The sequence below is a fragment of the Delphinapterus leucas genome, chromosome 7 (genome assembly GCF_059928025.1).
Source record: "Delphinapterus leucas isolate spDelLeu-1000000601 "Yukka" chromosome 7, BTC_Dleu_Yukka2, whole genome shotgun sequence".
In the NCBI taxonomy this organism is placed as follows: Eukaryota; Metazoa; Chordata; class Mammalia; order Artiodactyla; family Monodontidae; genus Delphinapterus; species Delphinapterus leucas.
Genome location: NC_143135.1, coordinates 100631934 through 100654246, shown reverse-complemented (window position 1 = coordinate 100654246; position 22313 = coordinate 100631934). Strand labels below are relative to the sequence as shown.

General features: G+C 53.7%; 1 protein-coding gene across 1 annotated transcript in view; it reads right to left on the bottom strand.

The window, feature by feature from the left end:
• Positions 1-21904, bottom strand: part of PKNOX2 (PBX/knotted 1 homeobox 2) — a 94787-nt gene extending 72883 nt beyond the window's left edge. Inside the window, exons 1-2 of the mRNA XM_022560375.2 lie at positions 21406-21904; positions 3571-3679 (exon numbers count right to left, since the gene is read on the bottom strand). Of these exons, the coding sequence (XP_022416083.1) occupies positions 3571-3657 (87 nt within the window). The 5' untranslated portion in view covers positions 3658-3679; positions 21406-21904. The remainder of the gene's footprint in view (positions 1-3570; positions 3680-21405) is intronic.
• Positions 21905-22313: the final 409 nt, after the last annotated feature.

The window sequence follows — 22313 nt, the reverse complement described above, 5'->3', positions numbered from 1 at the left end:
AATCATGGAGTGTCCCCAGGACAGACCGGAACAGAACTGAGGGGCCAGAAGCTGCTTAGCTGTCATACCACTTGGCTTGTGCCCAAACAGCATGGGGCCATAATCATTAATGCTTCTGGACTAAAATGGGAAGAAGAAAAAGCCTCCCTCATTTTTAATAACTTTATTCCCCAAACTTCAAAAATGAAATTGCCAAGTTAAGAACTTGCCTTGAAAAAAAATTCTAATTTATTATAAAGAAGGTCCGGGGCTTGGGAATTTTTTAATGCAGATTCCTAATTTTCCAAAGTGAGATTCTCCTGTGCATTTGAATAGATTATGCTCGGTATTGCTAGCCCTTAGCACAACGGGAACATTATTAAAACGACTGCATGGGTCTCAGAGGAAGGGCCCTGCTTCTCCCTTCCTTTTTCATTTTGGGGACTTTGTAGCAGAGACTGTCCATTTCTACCTGTGGCAGAAACTGGGTTTCTGAGGAGGTGATAAAGAGATGTGCTCAGGGGCTTCCCTGGTGGCGCAGTGGTTGGGAGTCCGCCTACTGATGCAGGGGACACGGGTTCGTGCCCCGGCCCGGGAAGATCCCACATGCCACGGAGCAGCTGGGCCTGTGAGCCATGGCCGCTAAGCCTGCACGTCCAGAGCCTGTGCTCCACAACGGGAGAGGCCACAACAGTGAGAGGCCCGCGTATCGCAAAAAAAAAAAAGAGCTCAGCAGTCCAGGCCTTGAGAAAGCAAGTCATACTGGGTCCAAAAGTAATGAGATTAGACCTGAAGGAATGAACAGGAAGCGGGGGATCCCCTCCAGAGAGCCCCGTTTAGGAAGTGATTCCCCTGTGTGCCTGGCCCACACTCCTACTGGGCCCGGCTTTCCTGAGAACACTGAGTGTCAAAGAGTGGCTGATTCGCCAGGACGATGAGCTTCGCCTGAGAAGTGGGGCTCAGCCTCTGACAGCACAAAGGGAAGAAGGCAGGAGGAAGAACAAGTTCCCCAGCAGAAAACACATGGAAGACATTCCCATGTGGCAGCCACTCCTAGAAGCCCCGAAGAGTGGAGAGAAGGGTGCCCCGAAAGCCAGCTGGCCTCCAAGTCTAGCACTCTGGAGAGAACAGCCCTTCCCCGTGAGTCAGAAGACTTTGTCCTGCAGACCTCACCCACGTCCTCCATCCCGCCCATTCCGTCCATGCCCTAAGTTCTCCCCATGATCCCCCATCCTGGTCAGTTTCCTTGAGAACAAGTTTGACTCAGGGAAGGCCCATGGGAATCTAGCCACAGCCTAGCCGAGGCCATAAAGACCCCAGGCCTTGGCCTGGTCACTTTACCATGGACACTGAGACTTCATTCCTGGACCGCTGGGGTTACAGGGAGATGTGTGGCTTCCCCGGAACAAATTATTCCTTGGCTGTATATGTGAGTATTTTCGATGGTGAGGTTCTGGTGGCTCCTCAGAGAAGAGAGCCTTGGGACAGCCCCTGTGCGTTGGGCTTCTGCTCTGAGGCCTTGGATGGGGGACTGGAGCCTTCCTTCCTCCCCCAAAAGGCTAGAGCACCTCAGTGGTGGCTTCCGGGGGGCTCAGCACCTTAGGGCTGCAATCTCACCTCCCCATCTCCCTCGGCAGCTGGGATGGATGACTCCTCAGCTGTATGCTGAGAGTTCAATTAGGTTTCTCTACTTCACTGCACCCGGGTCAGCTGCAGGCCCTCTCTGCAGCTCTCCTGCTAATGCCCACCAAACCCAAACTTCTCCCAGGAAGGCAAAACAGGGGGTGGGGCCGGAGGCAGAGAGGCAGCTGCCGCCAGCTATGCCAATCCAGTGCTCTCTGACCTCTTGGCCCTACCCTGGTCTGTCCCTGAGCCTTGGGGATGGGAGTGTGGGCCTCGGCACCTACCACCTGCTAAACACAGGCAGTGTCCCGGTTGCCATATCCCAGTCCCACTGTGGAGCTCGGAGACCAGCATCCAGCTACAAAACAACTGGAGCTGATGTTCCTGCCTCTTCATCAATACCCCAGGTTCCCCAGCACTGCCTAAGCAGACAGCAGATGGGTCTGGTCTACTGAAGAAGGATGGTGCTTGTTCCCCATTATGGCCCTTACGTTCCTAGGTCTCCACTGGTCCAGGCCGACTTGGTTCTGACTACAGAGGGAAAGGCCCTGACATAGCTGCACACCTGGAAGCTTTCAAACAGAGGAACTGTACAAATGCCAAGTCCAACCCACAGTCGTTTGTGGAGAGCTACTGACGTGAACAGAGGGTCTGCTGAAGCTGAGGTCAGGGTGGGGAGAGCCCAGGAAGGAGCACGGAGTTGACACCGGGGAGCGGGGTCGGGGGTGGGACAAAAGGACGTGCACTCAAAGGTCAGTGCTTCTGCACTTACACAGGGGTAGGAGTCAGTGGGGGTCCGCGTGCTGGACACCCTGTAGAGCGGTCATTTCATGGGCGGATAACAGCATGGATAGGGCAGCACCGTATGCTCACACCAGGCTGCGGGTGTCGGGGCCACAGGATCTAAAGTGATGCACCCTGGGTCTGCGTCTTCGTGTCCCTTCCATATGGCACAGAGCTTCCCTGTGGTCAGGAGAAGGGCTGTGTCTGAAAGCCTAATGAGTGATGGATAGCAGAGCTGGGCAAAGACCAGCGGTGGAGAAAGAATGAGAATGACGGCCTGGTACACAGTAGGCGCTCACTGCACATTTGTGAAATGAATGAAGGAATACTCTAGCTGGGTGCATTTCACATTATACGTACTCAATTAATAATAGAGAAAACAGGGAAGTGCAGAGGTGGAGGCTTCTGTGAACGCACAGCCTCATGATGAACTCTGAGTCTCAAAGAACCAAGCGTGGAGGGAAGGCGCACACGCGGAAGCGAAGTTCAGAAGTGACTGGTCTCAAGGACTTCCAGAGAGCAACCCACAGAAGCTGGGCCAGGCTTCCAGAGGAGGAGAGGAGAGAACAGGAAGGCAGGGTGGCCTGCAGGAGGTGCAGCCAGCCTGGGAGTCTCGGAAGAACCTGGGCGGGGTCTGCCGTGTCTGAGCTGAGGGATGGAAACTGGGAACCCGAGGGAAGGATGGGAGAGTGTAGAGAAACAGTCCTGGCCTTTTTCTGGATAGAAGCTGACAGAGTCCTGAAGAGAAGGGAGATTCCTCCAATAGGCAGGCAGAGACAAGTGACTAGGGCGATCTGTCAGAGGAAACCTCTGATCAAGAGTTTCCCCAAACACTCAGAGGCACACTTGATTTAGCTGTACCTGGGTCTCCCCGAGTGAGGGGTTCAGTGTGTCCATCTGACGTCTGCTCTGAGCAGTGAGCGGGGGTGGGAGTGTGTGGCACAGGACCATGACTAGGTGCAGCACCCTGGGGTGCCACGGTCCTCCATGCCGGTGACAGCTCCTCAGGTGGGATCTGAACCCAGGGCTTTGCCAAGAGCGTGACTCCCTTCAGGGGTCTGGCTTTGCCGGGCTCTCTCAGAGAGGCGCCCCAGGCCGGGCAGGGGAAGAGCTGAGGGAGGCCTGGCCCTGCCCTCCGCCCCTGGGAAGGCCACCACACCCCTCCCGGCGGTCAGTCACACTCACCTGTGGGCTGTCCTGGTAGGGAGGGGGAGGGACATTCTGCGTGGCCATCATCGTCAGAGCGGGGGCTGGGGAGGCATGTTGCATCATGGGATGGATTCACATGGAGGATCTGTGGCGGGAGAAACGGGGCCGCACCGTTAATAGCTGAGCACAGGGAGCCCCAGGGACCAGCGGCTGGACATGCTCCCAGGCTGGGCCACCAGGATTGACTGGATACAGCAAGGGCTGGAAGCCCTTCGCGGGGGACGAACGAGAGTTAAGGGGAGAAGCCTGGGTGGGGTGAGGCTTGCTGCGCTACGCTGACTTGCAAGAAACACTATTCGCATCACATGTAAAACAACCTGTGCACCCGCAGCCCTGCTTTGTTCAGTACCAGCTCTGGCCTGGGCGGGGGGGCGGGACTTGGCTGGTGGCAGCTCAGGGGGGCTGGCGGCCATGAGGGCACCCCACGGTCAAGGGTGCTTTCCCTTCCCCAGGCCTCCCGGAGCTGCCACCTGCACCCTCGGGGCGGAAGCCTCAGCCCTCAAGGTTCCAGATCCCCCCTCCCTGTCCCCAGGGTCTGCCAGCACCACACTAACCCCCCAGGTGTGCTCACGACGGCCCCTAGTGGTGGAGAGGGACGTGGGGCGCTGGTTCCTCCTCAGACTGGAGGGTGGAGCAAGTACCCTAGGGCGACGACCGGGAGGTGTTCCCGGAAGGGAAGGAGGCCGGGAACAGGGACCACGGCCACACAGATGTGCCTGCACATTCTCTTAGAAGACGTTCCTTGGCCTTGGTTCAACCCTGAGTTCAACCACACGTGAGGCCAGAAGAGCTGCCCGAAGCAAATGGTCCTCTTACAGAGGCGGAGACAGAGGCCAAGAGGAGAGAAGTGTGTGTGTTTGAGGGGGAGGGGAGTGCCGGGGAAGCCGGGATGGACCGAAGCTCTCCAGACTCCCCGTTCCGTCGGCTCTACTGTACCAACCCCCACCCCACCCCATCACCCACAAGCGAGCTGCCCCCATTGGCCTCAAGGTCTCTTCTTGAATCACAAAGTGGTGCGTAAGTGGAGACAGCCTGGCAGTACCACCCAAGGAAACAGAATGCTGAAAGAGCTGTTTAGCTGCAGGAGATGCCCTGAAATATTTAGAGCTGGAAACCACGGCTAATTGCCTGATACAGGAGGGTGCTGATGAGCGGGCAACCTTTGAGAGTATGACAGTCAGACCGTCCCTCTCCTTCCTTCCTCTCCCTGGGGACCTTGGGGCTCCGTCCTCTTCCCACCTGATGTCCTCCCACCACACCCTCCCCAGGGTCTTCCAGAACGTTCACATACCTGAATTCTGTGGGAGTTCGAGGGAGTCAAAGGGAGGGTCTCCAGGACCCTATGTGGAGTGTGTGTGTGTGTCTTGTTGTGTTGGTTCTTTTTCAGGAAGAGGTGGACAGATCAGCTCTGGCTGACCCGAGTCTCCGAAGTACCAGGTGTGCTTTGACCTGAAGTGCATATGTGAAAGCACTGGAAATCCAGACATTCATTCAACGAATGTTTATCAGGTGTCAACTACACGCAAAGAACTGTGCTGGGGTGGGGAGACAGATGAGAGGAGGCAAGGCCTTCCCCCCAGGGAGGGAGGTGATGGTCCAGCGGGAAAGAAGAAAGTGAACAGAGGTTCCCGTGGAGAAGGCATGGGGGGGATGCCTTTTCCTGTGCTGAAACGTTCAGACTGCAGGTAATTCCTCTTTGCCTCACCACTACCCCTACCTCGCCCACCCTGGCCTCACTTCAGAAGATCGGCTGCCAGGACGTCTTTGCAGCAGAAGCACCCAGGGTCACCCCGTCTTACACACACTAGGCACCGAGATCCAGGCTTTACTTCTGCAAAGAGGCTCGGAAGGGAGCCCTGGGGAAGCCAAACTCCACAAGCGGGGAACCATTGCCTATTTTCATGGCTGGGTCTTGTCTGGGAGGTGGAAAACACCCAAGGAAGGAAACAGCGGAGTGAAGAGGGTTCGGGGGGGAGGGAAGAGGATATATTCCTCTTGAGACATCAGAAAGAACTTGAGAATGAAGACTTCTGAGATATTAAATTGGACGTGGAATCTCTCTCTTTTGGACCCGGAGGGAATAAAGGAAAAAGGAGTATTTCAGGAGTGTGCTAGGCTCAGCCTTTCCTGTGACTCTGGCAGATGAGGTAACTTTGGATGAGGCCTACAGGTACTGAGGCAGGATCCCTTCCCGGGAGCACCAATCTTAGATGCTCCTTGGCCGGAAAAAGCGAACTTCTGAGGGGCTGCAGTGCCAGCAGCCTCCAGAAGGGGGAGCCTGGGGGCAGAGTCTGGAGGCAGATTTTCTCCCCTGTTAGGGGCAACTGAATCCCTTCCACCTCGAGTTTGGGTCTTTTGGTACCTCATTCCACGGATGAGAAAATCATCACGAAGGCAAAGCACAGGAAACTCAATGAGGAGGATCTGGGGTAAAAAGAGGACTCTTTAGTCTGCATTCTTTTGTTCACTGTCCAATCAATGGGAGGTAGGGTCGTTTTAGAGTCTGTCCCTAGAAATACTTGCAACAGCTGGATAGCTGCCCTACCTGGGGGTAAAGAGAGATGGCTAAGAGTAGTCTGCACCCAGAAACAACCACCGTCCAGGCTGAGAAGAGATTTTTCAGTCTGCAGCCTGCTGGACTGTGGAGCAGGGGCTAGAGGCCACGGGAACAATTTTCTGAGGACCCAGATGGCCCTTGCCCCTCCCCCTCCTCCCCTCTGGGGTCACCACAGGCCACTAGGCCACTGCCCCATTGCCCTCTGGGGGCTGCTCCTGCAAGAAAACAGGAGGCCTTTTCATCAGGGGCTTAAGTTTCCTTCCCTGCTCGCTCAGGCACAGAAGCGTCTGGTAACCTGATGCTGGGGGAGACGCTGTGCCCATCTCCGGAAGCTCGCCCTTTTCTTCACACGCCCCCTCACCCGCACATGCGCTCCTTCCTCCCTCCAGCTGGGCTTCGGGGGCTGAGGGTCCATGTGGGACCATCCCCGAGAGGAGTGTGGGAATCTGACTTCTCTGAGCTGAGGCTCCACAGCTGGGATGCGGGGAACTCCTTGAGCCATCGCTGGGCACCCGGGCCTCTGGGGAAACCTGCCGTTTTTGCACTTTCTTTGGGAGCGTGGAGGGCACAGCAGGCCTGTCCAGGGCCTCCGGCATTTGTCTGTGGCCGGAGGCTGCTCCGCCCTGTCCAGGGGCCCCAGCCCTCTGTCACCAGACACCAGGGCACTGGAGGGAACACAGCCAAGACGCAAATGGAGGACACACGAGGAATGATTTACCACCGAGAAATTTCCCACGTCAAAAGGTTGTTTTTAACGTTGGAAACCTTTCTTATATGGCAGCTAGGAGGGAAAGAAAAAAACCAAAACCCTAATGCAACACTCAACCCCACAATGATATCCAAGAAAAAGTAATTTGTCACTGACATTATCTTCAAAAGGAGCTAAAACTGCCATTTTCCAGAGCTCAGGAGCCGAGGAAGGCAGTGTGCATGGGCTGGTGGTGGCTGAAGGGGCCGAAGGACACTCCTCAGGAAGAGGGGAGGGGCACCCCGGGAGCACCCACTCCGTTTCCTCAACTCCAGCTCCCCAGCCAGGTGAGGCCCTCCATCTGGAGCCCAAACGCCAGCGTGTTGACAAACAGGCTTAGAAAAAAGATCCAAGCTCGTTAGGAAGGAGCTCATTAGAACTTGTTGACATGAAACCCATTAGACCAATTAACATTCCATTAACGGCCTGGGGCACCCAGGGGTTAACGGTGCCCTGCAGTAATTGGGCTGGGGTGCTGGGTTGGGGGCTCAGGGCCTTAAGGATGAGAAACAAAGTCTAATTGGGAACTCTCGGACCAGCCAGCCCCACACCATCTGTTCTTACTCCCTGACCCTGGCTGAGCCTCCACTGTAGGGCCTGAGGTAGGAGAGGGGATGAAGGGACTAACTTCCCTGTGGCTCCGCACTGTCCCAGCCCATTGCCTGCAGACTGGGCGGGTGGCTGGCACAGGATAGGGTGGGGGGACATTTCCACCCTCTTGCACTCTGATGGTCTTGTCTTCTTCATCCACCCCTCCCTTCCCCTCCCCCTCTCCACACCCCACTTCTGGTCCAGTTTCTCTCTTAGCACCGGGAAGTAAGTCTCCTCTCCTCTCCTGGATAGGTTTTCAAAAATGTTTCCCACTCTTACAGAGCCTCTTTGGAGAAGCTAGAATCCTTGAGGGCCCAGAGCCTAATTCATCTGAAGAGCGCTGTAAGTCAGGGTAGAGGAGTCAGGGAGCGAGAGCTGGCCCTGCTCTCCTTCCTTCCTCCCTCCCTCCCTTCCTCCCTCCCTTCCTCCCTCCCTCCCTTCCTTCCTTCCTTCCTTCCTTCCTCCCTTCCTTCCTTCCTCCCTTCCTTCCTTCCTTCCTTCCCTCCTTCCTCCCTTCCCTCCTTCCTCCCTTCCTCCCTCCCTCCCTCCCTCCTTCCCTCCCTCCCTCCCTCCCTCCCTCCTTCCCTTCTTTCTTCCACACCAGGGCAGCTAAGAGGCAGCAGTGAGGCCCCCTAGGAGCCCTTCTGGACACACACTAACAGTATTTTATCATTTGCCTTCCCTTGCTGCAAGAAGAGGCTGTGGAAGTCTGGGCCTCAAGTTTCCTCATCTGTAAACTCCCATGATCAGACAGAGCCTGTGCTTAGGGTCAAAAAAGTCTGGATTCCACAGGCAGCTCTGCCATTTCTCTGTGCGACTTGCACAAGTCACTTTCTCTCTAGGTCTGCAAAATGAGGGACTTCACCAGAATATTCTGAAAGTCTTTGCCCATGGTTAGCACTGAACACAAGCTCTGCTGAGTAGAATGGAAATATCTGAAGCTCCATTCCAAAGGCTCCCTCATTTGAGAGGGAGGGAAGGAGGCCCCTGAGGCCAAGAGAGCTGGGAGCCCTCCTCCGCGTCCCCCCAGCCCAGGAGCCCCCAGGTGGCTACCACCCCCCACACACACCCCCAGGTCCGCCCCTCTGAGCAGCTGCCCAGACCTGGGTTCTGACGTCTAGACAGATTTGCAGGAGGCTGAAATAACACCGTGAACTCAGCAGGAGGGACCAAAAGGCTGCATTAGTAACCTGGCTGGCTTCAGCTTCTCCCCCCGGAGCAGCCGCCTCAAGCCTGGCGCAATGCCGTTTATTTTCCTTCCGCGGAGAGCCTGGTCCAAAATGAGTCTCTGGCCTAGCTCCCTTCCCAGAAGCTGCCTGTAGGTGGCGCCGCGGAGCCCCGCTTTAATTGCATTACATAATGTAACCTGTTTACTAAATCATGTCACCAGTCGCTTTAGGATTTACAGCTTCGGGTGTGTACAGAGGATTGGACTTGAGTCCGATTTAAAAACAAATAAGAACGAGAGGCAGCTGCTGCTGATACTGTGATATTCATCTTTTGGAAACAAATTCACCCACTGCTATCAATTATGCCTGGAAGAGAAAAGTGGTGGTGGTGGGAAGGAGTTGGCTACGGCTCCTCTGCTGGCAACTCAGAGCGATGAATCTTGAAATAACGGTGTCAACCTGTCACTGATTTCATGTGACTCTGGATTTATCTAAAGAAACGCAGGCGTGCGCGCGCGCGCGCACACACGCACACACACACACACCAGGTCTCTTCCCAAAACCCAGTAAGGGTTAGAAACCGCAGCTGAGAGCTGAGTGGCTAAAGGAACTCGATGGTCTCCGAGCCTTGGTGCGTGGAGTCAGTATAGCAGTGACAAGGGCGAGGCCAGTGTGGGGATGGAGGGGAGGATGGAGGTGAGAGAGAGGGTGCACCTGTGGGTGGGGAGCTTCAAAATGTGAGGAGGTCTGGTGGAAGTATTTCAAAGTGAGGGAGAAGTGAAGGGTCCTGTGGAATGGGGAAGGGCCAGCCTCCCCAGGAGCCACACCCTCACAGCACAGCAAGCGTTGGACCTGGGCCTTTTCACCCCAAGTGTTCTGGGAGCCGGGTGGAAGCTCAGGGCCTGAGGTGACCGGAATGCCGTGGCCTAGAGGATGCTGCTACCCCACCCCATCTTTCTGACCTCGGGGTGTTGGGGGCAAAGAGAATCCTCTAGTCTGAAAAGACCAGGCTCACAGTAGGGGCGTGGGAGCCAGGAGGGTAACTGTGTCTACAGTGAAGGAAGGACGGCGGGGAAGAGCTGAGCAGGATTTGCACTCAGGATCAGATCCCCGGCTCACTCACTGTGCTGCAGGCTGGCTGGCTAAGAGGCCACACCTCCCCCATTACCCGGGTTCCGGGGGCCACTGCACCAGGCACAGAGCCCAAGTCCTGGCAGAACGTCCCAGTCAGAAGGGCCACTTCCCTGGTGCCCCTCCGGTTCCTGCTTGGAACTCTCAGCGGGAAATAATTCTCTGCTGACTTGAGAAGCAGCAGAGATGACAACCAAGACAGTAGGCAGCTCAGGCCCCTTGGCCACCCACAGCCCTCTGCTCTGATTGTGCTTCACTACTTTTCTGGGAAGCCCACTTGGGAGGTGGTCCCGGTCACGCCCTCTCGTGATGGCGCTGGTCTCTAGGAAACAGAGGAGCCAGCAGGGGCCAGCATGAGTTTGACCAGCTCTGCTGGCTTCCGCCTCCCTGCGAGATGGGAAATCGCCCTCTTTCCCCACCTCTCTCTCCTCCTTCAGCCCTGAGCCACCATGTGGTCTTTGGAAGGGGTAGGAGCCGACTGTGAACCGTCCCAGCAGCGAGGACCCTCCTCGGCCTGTCCAAGCACCCCACCCCCTTCCCCATGCCCAAGGCCATTTTGCTCTTTGCTCTTTATCTGGAATAACAATATATCCCTCGTGGGGGCGGGTCAACGGGGTCATTTATGCACTCATGGACCTGGGGATGAGCTCACTGGGAGACCCAGTTCTGGGAGGAAGGGGATTATACTCCACCTTGGATCCCAGTGTGTCCACAGTGTAGTGGGGGGAGCTTCATGGTGACATTCCCTGCGTGGGCTGGAGCTGTTGGGAATCTCAGACCCATGGCAGTCACCCTCCACACCCCTGACTGGGTTTCCCAGGGAGGAGCCCCGTCCTGGCCCACTGCCTCTGATTCATGGGGGCCCCTGCCACATCAGGGCCCAGAGTCAGGGCTGTAGCTTTCTCTCCTTTACTTCCCCAGCGCAGCTCGTTTTCATTTTGGCTTCAAAAAAAATAATGGACCAGGGTCAGAGTTAGGAGAGCAGCCCTCGCTCTGGCCCTGGCATCTCTCCTGCCTGCTCTCGCTTCTCACACGAGGACCAGAAAGTGACAGAGTCCCCCGCTTTCCTCCCTGCCTTGGCTGTCACACCTCTTCTGGCTTCAAAAAGCCGCTGATATATTTTACAAACTGAAACAGCAATTTAATTCCCCCTGATAGCGGCAATTGTCCATTAGATCTTCCTACCGAGGAGCTTAACAATAATTCCTTTCATCTGACTGCTTGCTTCTTCTTGATCTGAGAATCAATCCCATAAATAGTAGGCAGAGTGTTCACGTTACTCTCCCCCTCCAGCTTTTAGCATTCTGATGAAGACTCTCATCTCCTCTTCAAGCACTTTACAACTTGGCAATTTTTCCCCCTTTGGTTCCTTTAAACAAAATAAAACCAAAAAAAAAAAAAACAGAAAGGGAGAAAAAAAAAAGCATGCTAGCTATAAGGGTAAGCACAGCCCTGCATTCTTCTCACAGAGAAGTGGTTTGCAGCCTCTCCTGCTGGGAGGCAGGGGGATGACAGCAATGACCTCTAATGGTCGCCTCCAATCTGCCTTAAGGCAGGTGCTGCTCTGCCCCAGAGGCACCATCAGTCTGGTCCTAAATTTCACACTCACCCACCGTTGGGTCCTCCCTTTCCAGGAACCCCCTCCCCTGTCACTGCATCCCAAGAATGGGGGTCACGAGGCCATCGCTGGTTCCAGTCACTGAAGCCTCTCCCCACACCCATGACCAGCTTCCCGCCCATCCCTCAGGCAACTCTCGAACCTGGAGATAGGATTCTGCCCTCTCTTTTTCATCTCCAGCCCCCTTCATCTCTATCCAAACAGCATGAGTGGGAGAGGTGGGGAGGAACAGAGAAAGGAGAGAGCTTGAGGCCTTTCATTCAAATATTTTTCTTCTCTTTCAAACATCCAGGCAGCCCTAGTGGTCCGGGGCAGAGGAGGGCCCTGCAGCTCTGCCGTGGGAGTGGTGCAGGTGGATTGCCAGGGCAGCTGGGAGCCCCGGGCTTCTCCCCTGGCGCCCCGTCACGTGCTCCTTGTCTGCACACATGTGTAGAGAAACAAATCTAAAAATGAACCCAGGGACTGAAAGCCCCCTCGACAAACCTGATGCCCAGGTTTATTATTATTTGTCGAGAGCTGACGGCAACCGAGCTGAGAAAACAACTTGGGCTGGGTCCCTGAGGCTCGCAATACAACAGAGACAGACAAACAGCTCAGACGCTGGGGACCCCAGTTGGAAGGAGAGCTTCTGCTTCTGGTGTCCCACCTGCCTGCTCCCTCCCATCAGTCTTTCTCTTCTCGGAGGCAGTTGCCTGGAGGCTGCCACTCCCTGGGCGCCAGGAAGAGGAAGGAGAGCAGGAGAAGTGAGGGACCAAGAAGGGGAGGGAGGGGTCTGGGTCGGGGGGAGTCCACAGAGGTAAGGGACCCTGTTGCCTATCGAGTGTGTCACCCTCAATGCTCTCAGATTCTCCTGGAAGCAGAGGCCCCTTTTCTCTCTGAGAAGGACTGCACCACGTCCTCTGGCTGGATGATATCTGGTTCCATTTTTTTAAATTGCCTCCAGAAAAAAAAAAAAAAAAAAAAAAGTCAAGAATCAGGGCTGTGGAAGCAAGTGGCCCTTTGGGCTCAGTTTATCATTGAAAAGCCACTCATCCCTGATACTTCCTGACTCAGCCAACAGCTGTCCTCCCCCTGGGCCTCTGTGGGGACCCAGGTGAGCTCGTGAGAAAAAGGTGGGGGGGGGGACTTCCCTGGTGGCGCAGTGGTTGAGAGTCCGCCTGCCGATGCAGGGGATGCGGGTTCGTGCCCCGGTCCGGGAAGATCCCACATGCCGCGGAGCGTCTGGGCCCGTGAGCCATGGCCGCTGAGCCTGCGCGTCCGGAGCCTGTGCTCCGCAACGGGAGAGGCCACAACAGTGACAGGCCCGTGTACCGCAAAAAAAAAAAAAAAAAGGTAGGGGGACCAGGTAGAGTCCACAGTAATGAGGTCAACTTGTGGGACGAAAGGATGCCAGCCGGGCTGCTTCAACCCTTGGTCCTCGCTGCTGTTTGGAACGAGAGCAGGTACACTGGCTCCATGTTCCTGATCCCTGGGAAAGGCAGCCCCGGTGGGGAGGGGGAGAAGGGGAGGATGGAGTCTGCCACTGAGAGGTGGTGATGCAGGGCAGCGAGTCCGTTCCTGGGCATCGCCACCCAAGCCCCAGCTGAGCAGGCAAGCCCTGTCTACCTCCTAAGAAACGTTTCCTCCACGCCTCTTACTGTGCTTCCCTGCTGGCAAGGCCCTGTACATTACACTACTGCACCCTGTCCTTCATCAAAACTTTGCTCAGAAGCCTACTCCACGAAGCCTTCTTTACTTTCCTCTCCTGGACCGTGCTCTCACCGGGAGCCCTGCCGCTGGGCAGAAGGAGGGCACGTAGCATGATTTAGCACGACGCGTGTTTCTACATTATGGAGAAACTACTTCCCAGCCACGTCCCATCTTGCCCGTTGAACCCTCTGCTCCCCAGCAGACAAGATCATGGCTTTGCCTTGCATTTCATTTTGGGGGAAAAAAGTCTGTGCAATATGATTTCACAAGGTCTGCCTCCTTACAGAGCCTGGATATATATACAATTACAATTAAATTTCTTTGGTTTACTGTTAAAATATCAAACAAACAAATCTGGGACGGATAAATCTTTAAGCCCCAGCAATCATTACACCTCAGTGAGAATGAGTTTGTTTCCCTGGAGCCAGTTTTGCTCAGGGCGAGATGATACCCAGAATTATTAACGACTGCCTTTTACTGAGCCCTCACCATGCACCAGGCATTATGCTAAGCTTCTTTCACAGATAACCTTGTTTATTTTTCCCAACAACCATATGGTGTAGGTGTGATTGTTGTCTCCTTTCAAGGATGCGAACACTGAGGCTTGGAGAAATTGAGAGTTTCCAAATGTGACACGCGGCCCGATTTCAGAGTCTAAACGGTTAACCTAGAGGTCTTGGGGCGGAGGTGGGGAACACCAGCCGAGTGGCAGAGCCCTGGAAATGGAGCAGGAGAAAGACAAGGCTGACTGTGGAAATACTACCATCTGCAGTCAGGACACCCAACATGGGCTGCCCTTCACTTCTTTTTTTTTTTTAATATTTATTTATTTGGTTGCGCCGGGTCCCGGTTGCGCCTCCCTGGCCCCCCAGTTGCGGCCCGCGGGCTCCTCAGCTGTGGCATTCGAACTCCCAGTTGCAGCATGCATGTGGGATCCAGCCCTTCGACCAGGGATCGATCCCGGGCCCCCCCACACTGGGAGCGTGGAGTCCCAAGCACTGCACCACCAGGGAAGTCCCTGCCCTTCACTTCTACATGCCCCGAATTTCCAAGAGTCGCATTGTATCGACACACCTAAAGGTCCCCCGTTTGCCAGATTTGGGCTTTTGTACCTCACTAACAAGCACGCACTTTGTGTCTGCAGACGGTGAGGCCTCCTAACAGCAACCGTTCATTTCCTTCAGCCCTGTCTTCTTTGGACAGCAGGGTGTGTGCAAATTTATTTAAATACTGTATTGCATTTGCTCTTATTATTGCATAAAAATGAGCGGAAGATGGAAAACAAAGTGCTGATGGCAGCGATAAGAAGTCAGGGCCTCATAAAGTCGATGCAACCAAGACAGAGATGCTTCCATCATCGCTGAGAGAGGCAGGTCTGAGCTTCCATCGTGGACTCACTGGACTGTGGGTTCAATTATGAAGGGAAAGAACAAAATTCGAGAACGAACGTGAAATGATGGAACACATGGTTGAAGACTGCATGTAAAAGGCAGTGTGTAATGGGGAATTTGATCAAGTGTCTCAGCTGTGGGAGCACAACGCTGGAGCTGGAGCTGGGTGGAGGCGGGGCTGTCTGTGCCCTGACACCACACCCCGCAGGCAGCTCGGGACCAGGGCTCTGACTCACACTGGCTGGGATTCAGGCAGTGTCTCCTTCCCGAGCTGCGGCCCAGGTGGGGCGGGGAGGGTTGGAAGGGGGCATGCAGTCAGCCGGCTCCCTATGACTGTCTCTGCTTGGCCTTTTCTCCCCACCCCACCCGTGGTTTTCCGGGGACCACCCACAGCTGAAAAGAAGTCCCTGTTCTGGAGAGAAATATGCCGTGACTCACAGGTTAAGGGGCACCTGGCTCTTTCTTTGGAAAGCCTGTCCAATTGGGCAGTACTGGCTTTTTTCAGGTTGCGGGCACCCCATTCTTAGGGAGCATCCAGCCCTTGTCATATCTACCTGGGTCCTGACTTTATCCCCCTGCAGAAGCCCTTTCCTGCAAACCTTCTTTTCAGCGTCGCTTCCTTCCTCTCTCATTCCAGAGGTTCCAGGCAGCATTCTGAAAGGGCGACCAGTAAAGACATCTTCGCAGGCCAGCAGTGGGGTTTTTACCCGCATCCTCTGAAGCAGGAAGCAATTAAACAGAAGTGCAGAGGACCAGAGCTGTGTTCTACCTCCCACTGGCTCCTGGCTGTCCCCTGCCAAGCTCTATCCCCTTCAACCTCCAGCCTTGGAAAGGGGTCTATAGTTCTCGGGTTTCTAACAGGGAAAACCTAGTCATATGCTGGCCCTTTCCACTGCACTCAACCAAGAAGTGTTTCAGATTAGCAGCAGAATCTCTGAGTACTAGCAGCTTGTCTGAAAATTATAACGCGCATCAAACCTTAATTCTGCCCTTTGCAATGATAACCCATTCCCTATCATTGTGGTCTCAGTGGAAAGAAAGCGTCCTGCCTTCAGTACAGAATCTTTGTGGACTTGAAGTTCAAGGTTGTGCCTCTACTTGTGCCAGTAAGACAGACCGACCCCAAATCTCACGGCAGGACAAGGACAGGAGGGGGGTGCAGTGGGGAGGAGACAATTTCACACAGTGGACTCTGGCTCTGGGAGACCAATGAGGGTGCTCTGACTTAGAACAGAGAATGACCTTCTGGGATCTGAGCACTTGTTGATCTGGGTCTTCCAGTATCTGGCCGGTTCAGGGAGAAGGAGTGCAGCATCTCAACTCCCAGATCTAGAGATTCTGTCCAGAGCAGATTGATCTGGGTAGGCAGGGGAGCTGCATATGAGGCATCTGCTCCCACAGCCCATCTCTGGGGAGGGGAGGAAGAATAAATGGGAATTCTCATCCAAGATGCCTCCCCAAGGGCACAGGTGGTCCCAGGCTGAGGCAGTTCCCTGCTAACAGCAGGCCTCTCTGATCTCTTTTTTAGGGCCTGGCTGTCTCAGGCTCTGCAGCATGGGGAAGAGAAGTCTGCTGTCTCTTTGTTCTGGAATTCATAAAAGTGAAAAAAAGGATCTCACCTAATGAGACCCTTGCCGTGGTGAGGGATCATTTCATGGAACAGGAGCTGTGTGTGCATGTGAGCTGAGACTGTGGAGAGTAGAGGAGATGGGCAGAGGGAGATGAAGAGGGAAGAAGGCCCACGTAAGAATGATCTGGAAGGTCAAGGAGAGAGGTCCCCAAGGGGGACATTCAGGGGATGCTGAAGAAATTTGAGGTTTCAGGGAACTCTCTTGGGTGGCTGGCCGCTACGGCTGCCCTACAGCTCGACCTCAGCTTTCCCCTCACTCCTCATTCTTAGCTTCTTCCCCAAGCCCAGGAGCAGTGTTGGACCCAAGGCTCCAGAGCAGACTCTCCAGAGCAGATTGACAGAGGGCTGGCAGAGCAGTGACGGGTCTGACTGCTGCCCCGTACAGAGGAGAGATCCCATCCAAGTACAGACAGCAAGTTGAGCCGGCGTCCTAACCAGAACCCAATAGTCATTTACTGAGCACCTACTACGTGCCAGGCTCTGCGCTGGGCAGTGGACGTTCCAGAAGAAGAAAACAGAGACAACTGAGTGGAATAAATAAAGATATGAAATGAAGCAAGATAGGTGACTTCAGATTTAAAGGGATCCCAAGGGCTAAGGAAGAGAAATAAAAAAAGGATCAAACAAAATCTCAAGCCTCAGCACGTAGTGGTGAAATTTCAGAACTTTAAAAAGAAAAGAAAAGAAAAGAAAAAAAAAGAAAAGAAAGCTAAAAGTAGATTCTCACTGCAAGACTGGAGATAAGAAGGTGGTGGAGTAGCGCCGTCAAGATCTATGAGAAAAAGGTGTTGAACTTGGGACCTGATCTGTGTTCTACCAGTCAAGCTCGAAGACAAGATAAAGTCCGTTTTGGACACGTGAAGACTCAGAGTTTACTTCCCTCCCATCAATATAAAAATAACTAGAGGTGGTATTCCAGCAAAACAAAGAAGTCGGAGGAAGAAGACAACAGAAAACAAGATAGAGCAGCAGCCCAATGGGAGGGAATGAGGGGTGGCTGTCAACGTGGGGGCCCGGGAGATTCCAGGCAGCAGTCAAGTGGTGATGACAGGATTCCATTCCCTTTTCTGTGGTCAAATCACACGATGTAGTTCTGTGGCTGAATAACATTTCCACCTTATAATCAACCTAGAGTCAGAATGCGAGGTAACCACGGTTATTTAACAGGATGTGAATCTTCTAAATCTTAACATAAAGGTAGCACACAGACGATTATACTAAATAGTATAACACTGTGTACTATGTAATATATATGCATTGTATTATATATAACACTATAGACTAAAAATAAATAATATCAAACATAGTGTGATCAAACTAATACAAATTGGAAGGAGAAGAACGCGTGCTCATCTCCCCAGCTTCCACAGGGGGGAGTTCATAAATAAACACATACATTAAGAAAGAGAGACTGAGGGACTTCCCTGGCGGTCCAGTGGTTAAGACTCTGTGCTTCCACTGCACAGGGCGAGGGTTCGATCCCTGGACGGGGAACTAAGATCCCATGTGCCGTGTAGAGCAGCCAAAAAAATTAATAAATAAAATAAAATACCTTAAAGAAAAAGAAGGACTGACGCATATTATAGGACATAATAAGCGGCCACAAAATCAGCTAAATCAGAAACTGCTCGTCAGGGGTTAACTTTGGCTGGTGAACCTAGTGGGTAGAGGTGTGGGAAAGAAGGGAGGCTTTTTAGAATACCATGCAGCAGTCAAAAATAATGGAGTAGGTCTATTTATTTTGACCTGGAAAACTCTCCATTATATAGCCTAGGTTAACAAAGCAAGTCTTTAGAACAGTATTGAAAACATAATATTTATCTGTGTTCAACTAAACACCCAAACCAATAAGATGCAGTCCCTGTCCTCAAGGAACCCCTGTCTGCAGCCCCTCTCTGTGTCCTCTGCCCTACACCAAGCAGCCCGCTTCTGGATTGTCTCCCTCGCTCAGATTATTGCAAGATGCAGATCTCTTTCTGTCCTAGGGAAGAGCTGTTTTCTGTATGTTTCAAGTCACGAATGCATGTTCTTGACTGCAAGTCATCAGTCCAAAGACTGGCCTGGATGAAGCTGCCCAGGAGAGGAAACTTTCACACACAAGTAACCAGTGGGGGGAAAGCCAAGTGGGGAAGGAAAATCTGAAAATTACAGATGCCGAGGCTAAAAGGCACCTCACAGAGCTCTGGTCCACCTCCCTCACTCACAGATAAACATACGTGGGGCCTGATGGAAGGTCGCTCCTTTGAATTAGCGCCCAGAAGAGGAAGAGCTGGGCTTGCTACGAGCCAGAGGCAGGAAGGGAGCCTGTGAGATGCTGGAATGGAGGCCTGATGCCAGGGCCCCACAGAGAAGCCCACCGAGAGGTGGCAGGTGTGTGTAGGGCTGGGGTCCACTTCAGGAGCTGCTCAGGGAGCAGATGGCTTGGACTGGATCATCCTTCCTTAGTGTCCATGGAAGCTGGGAAGAAGCAGCTTCACTGTGGGCAGGAGGGAGCACACTGGGGAGGGGCTGGGAGCGGAGCTGAGGTTTTCTGAGCGTCCACCAGGTGCCAGACTCACGTGAGGTGCCATCCGGCAGTTACAGCCTTTCACCCTCACACAAGCCCTGTGAGGTAAACGTGATTATCCCAGTTACATCAAGACAGTGACGGTTAGAAAACTTAAGTCATGTAACTTGCCCCAAATCCCACAGCCAGCAAATGGCAGAGCTAGAATCTGAGTCTGGGCTGGTCTGTTCCAAAGTCCCTGCTCAAGGAATCAGAGGGCGTTGATAAATATATGGTAACCAATCGATGAGAGAAGTGTCTTTCCCAAACCGAGATACAGCTAACCCTTTTTCCTTCCAGAATACTGCGTATGGACTCAGCCCCTCTACCCAATCCAAGAATATCCAAGCACATCTGCTGGCTCTGGGGGACTAGGGTTTACTGGCCCATCAGGACCCTGAAAATGCCCACCTCGGAGGGGAACAGGATCGGGGCTCGACTTCTCCCAGCTCTGAGCCCTGACGTTGCCTCCGAGGACACAGAGCCTGCTGTGTCGGGCGTGGAGGGAGGTGGGCTGGGATGGACCACGAGCACAGTGGGGAGGAGAGAAGCCGGAAGCCTGGATCCTTGGTCTCTGGTGCTCAGCTCTGTCCCTGCTCTCCGCCAACCCCAAGGGCACCCTCATCGCTCTCGCTCCCCCTCAGATGCTGTCCCTACTCCCCCCACATCTCCCTAGGCACCTCCACCCCCATTGAGCATTGACTTCAGGGGGGAGGCAGGCAGGCCCAGGAGAGTATGTATGTCAGTTAGGGGTTGTCGTTGACACGTGGAGATCATTAACGAGGCTTATTTTTAAATTGTAATTGCAAAATGTAAATGCTCCCCAAACTGATGTGTAATTGCTACCCACTCCACCCCAGCCTTTCCCCTCTTGTGCCAGCTTTGCAAGGAGAGAATTAGAAAATAAAAAGGGGGTGGATTATGTAAGCAAAATGATTTTAAAAAAAGAGAGCGAGAGAGCTAAGAATTTAAGTGAGACAGCTGGCGGCTCCCTGATTGCCACACTTCCAGCTTAGCTGCAAAAATTGTGCTTGTCAATTGTACCCACCCAAGCAACAGTGTCAACTGTACTGAGTCCCCAGAACAGACCAGACTGGCACTCCCTTGGCAAGATGGTTCAGTGGTCTGTGTGTGTGTATGTGTGTGTGTGTGTGTGTGTGTGTGTGTGTGTGTGTTGGGGAGTGAGGGGGAAGATCAGGGTGATGTTTGAGGTTGCCTCCAACTCATCCATAGAAGTCTTCCATTCTATGGAAAGACACAACCCACAGCAGGACCTAGCAGTCCGTCAACCCACGTCCATCCTTCCCCAGATTCTACGTATTCTCCTCCACGTAGGGAGAGCCGGCGGAACCTCCATTCTCCCAGGCATCTAGACTCCCGCATCTGCAGCATCAACCTGGAGAGAAACAGGACTCTGCCTATTGAACTACCTCTGGAATAGGTACTTCGGCAGGAGGAAGCTCTTGCCAGGCCCAGAGAAATAACTGGACTTGGGCAACAACACCCGTCCACGCTGGTTCACCAGGAATCTCTAACCCTTAACCTCCTTTTTCTCTTTTACCGTCCGCCCCATCTCCGCCAAGCCCTCACCACAGCCACTGTCTGCAGTGAATTCCTTTCCACGTCACTGTGTGCACAGGCTCTGAAGATTGTTGAAAAGACTGTCCCCCAAGTGGGCATCACTCAACCCACACTTGGGGGGAAGCCCTGACCCCTGGGATATGCCCTCTTCTCTGGTTTTCACCTCTAGGAGCCCCAGCATGCTCCCCACCCCGTAACACACCTAAAACAGAGCTCCCCAAACAGCCAGAGGGCACAGGAAGCAGATGGCCAGGTCTGGCCAGATCTGCCACTGTCAGACAGGCGGTCCTCTTCAATATCCATGGCTTTTCTAACTACCTGCCTCTCTCCCTCTCCTTCTCTCGAGAGAAACCAGCTTTTGTGAGGAATTTGGCAATGATTACTGCCCCCCCAAAACGAAGACCGGAGAGCTAGAAGATCATGGTGGCCCTAAGACATCAGGGAAACTTACAAAACCCCGGGCAGGGTCCTTTGGAGTTGGGGCCCCATCTCACCATAACAGATCCAGCCCTTATCATGGTATACTGGAGAGAAAAAAGGCTTGTTTTTGGATAACTGGATTTCTAATCCCTGCCTGTACTGATACTTAGGTCTGTGAGATCATGAAGTTACTTAAGGGGATTTAAAAAACCCTATCTGATAAGAGGATTAAGTGAGATTCTCTATTCAAAATGCTTTATATGCTCTAAGGAACTACTTCTCATAGTTCATCACACTTGGGATACAGTTTCCTCCGTGTTCATGAAAAACACTCGGGGTACAGATTCTCGGTCTAAACCTGGACTCAAAAATCAGGATCTCTGGTGTGAGGTCCAGGAACTGAATTTTTCACAAACACCCCCTGGTGATAACACTTGCTCCAGAGGGTTGTACAAGTGTTACCGTCGTCGTCGTACACGCAAGCAGCAGCCCATCCATCTGTAGCGCCAACAGTTTATCGTTCATGGAATACGTAGAAGAAAAGAGAGGTATACAGGGACGAGGCACAGCCCTCGCCCCATCCTCCAGGAACCGAGCAGAAACAATACACTGCTGTGGTTTCTGAGGTCGTGTGTGTGCTGTCAGCTAATGCTACGGGCTGGTTCTCGAGGTCTTAGGAAGAAAAGATCATCCGCCTGGAGGGTTTAACTTTGTGTGAAAGGACGGAGAAAAGTTTCTTACTGTTCGGGCGATCCCGGTGGCCTCTGGGAGGGCCCTCAGGAGACTCACTCCCCTCTTCTCACTTCCAGCTGGGCCAGCAATTCTTCCTTGTTGGCTGGAGCCAGTGCACCTGGGAGAAAGGGCAGAGCAGCGCTCAGGAGGGGAGGCTCGAGGCGCAGGGAGCGAGGGGACGCACTCTGTGCCCCGCTTCTCCCAGGCTGGCGGTAAAGGATACTCCTTGTGCTCTACAGAACTCCTACCACACCCCTCTCCTCACTGGCTGCTCAGACCCACCGGAGCTGTGTTAGAGCCCAACCCTTGTCCCGGCGGGAAGTGCCCTGTGGTCGCCGTCTGGTCTCCTGGCACCAGGCACACAGGCAGCTCCCTCTCCTGCAAGGGCGGGCAGGTCCCTGAGTGATCCTGGGTCCCGGGAAGCCACAGCTGGCTTCTTGCTTTAAAGTGTGGGGAACTCAGAGAGAGGGCAGCTGTTGCCACCTCCTCAGGTGTGTGGATGAGTTTCAGATGCTTTCCCAGGGGTGGGGGAGGCTTCGGCTGGGAGTCCGGACGCTGATGGGGTGCGGGGAAGGAGGAACAGTCAGGAGGGTGGTGGACCCAAAGCCGTGAAAAACAGCCTTGGCCTAAAGGGGGCTTCAGCTGCATGACTTAACTATTTACTTTTAGATTAAAGGGGATTAATTTTGTTTCTCAATATTTGAAATGGACCAAGGTAACCAGAAGTGAGGTTGGTGGTCAGCGCAGATATAAGGCCTGGCCTGACACTTCCCAAACATGTCAATTTCTCCTTCTGGATTGAGTTGCTAATTTGACTCCAATGAGGCTGTGCTTGGGGCCAGGATGACGGGGTCGTGGGATGGGGGTGGAGGGGGGCTGCTGATACCTGGGTTGCGTTTTCAGGGCTGCCTCAGGGA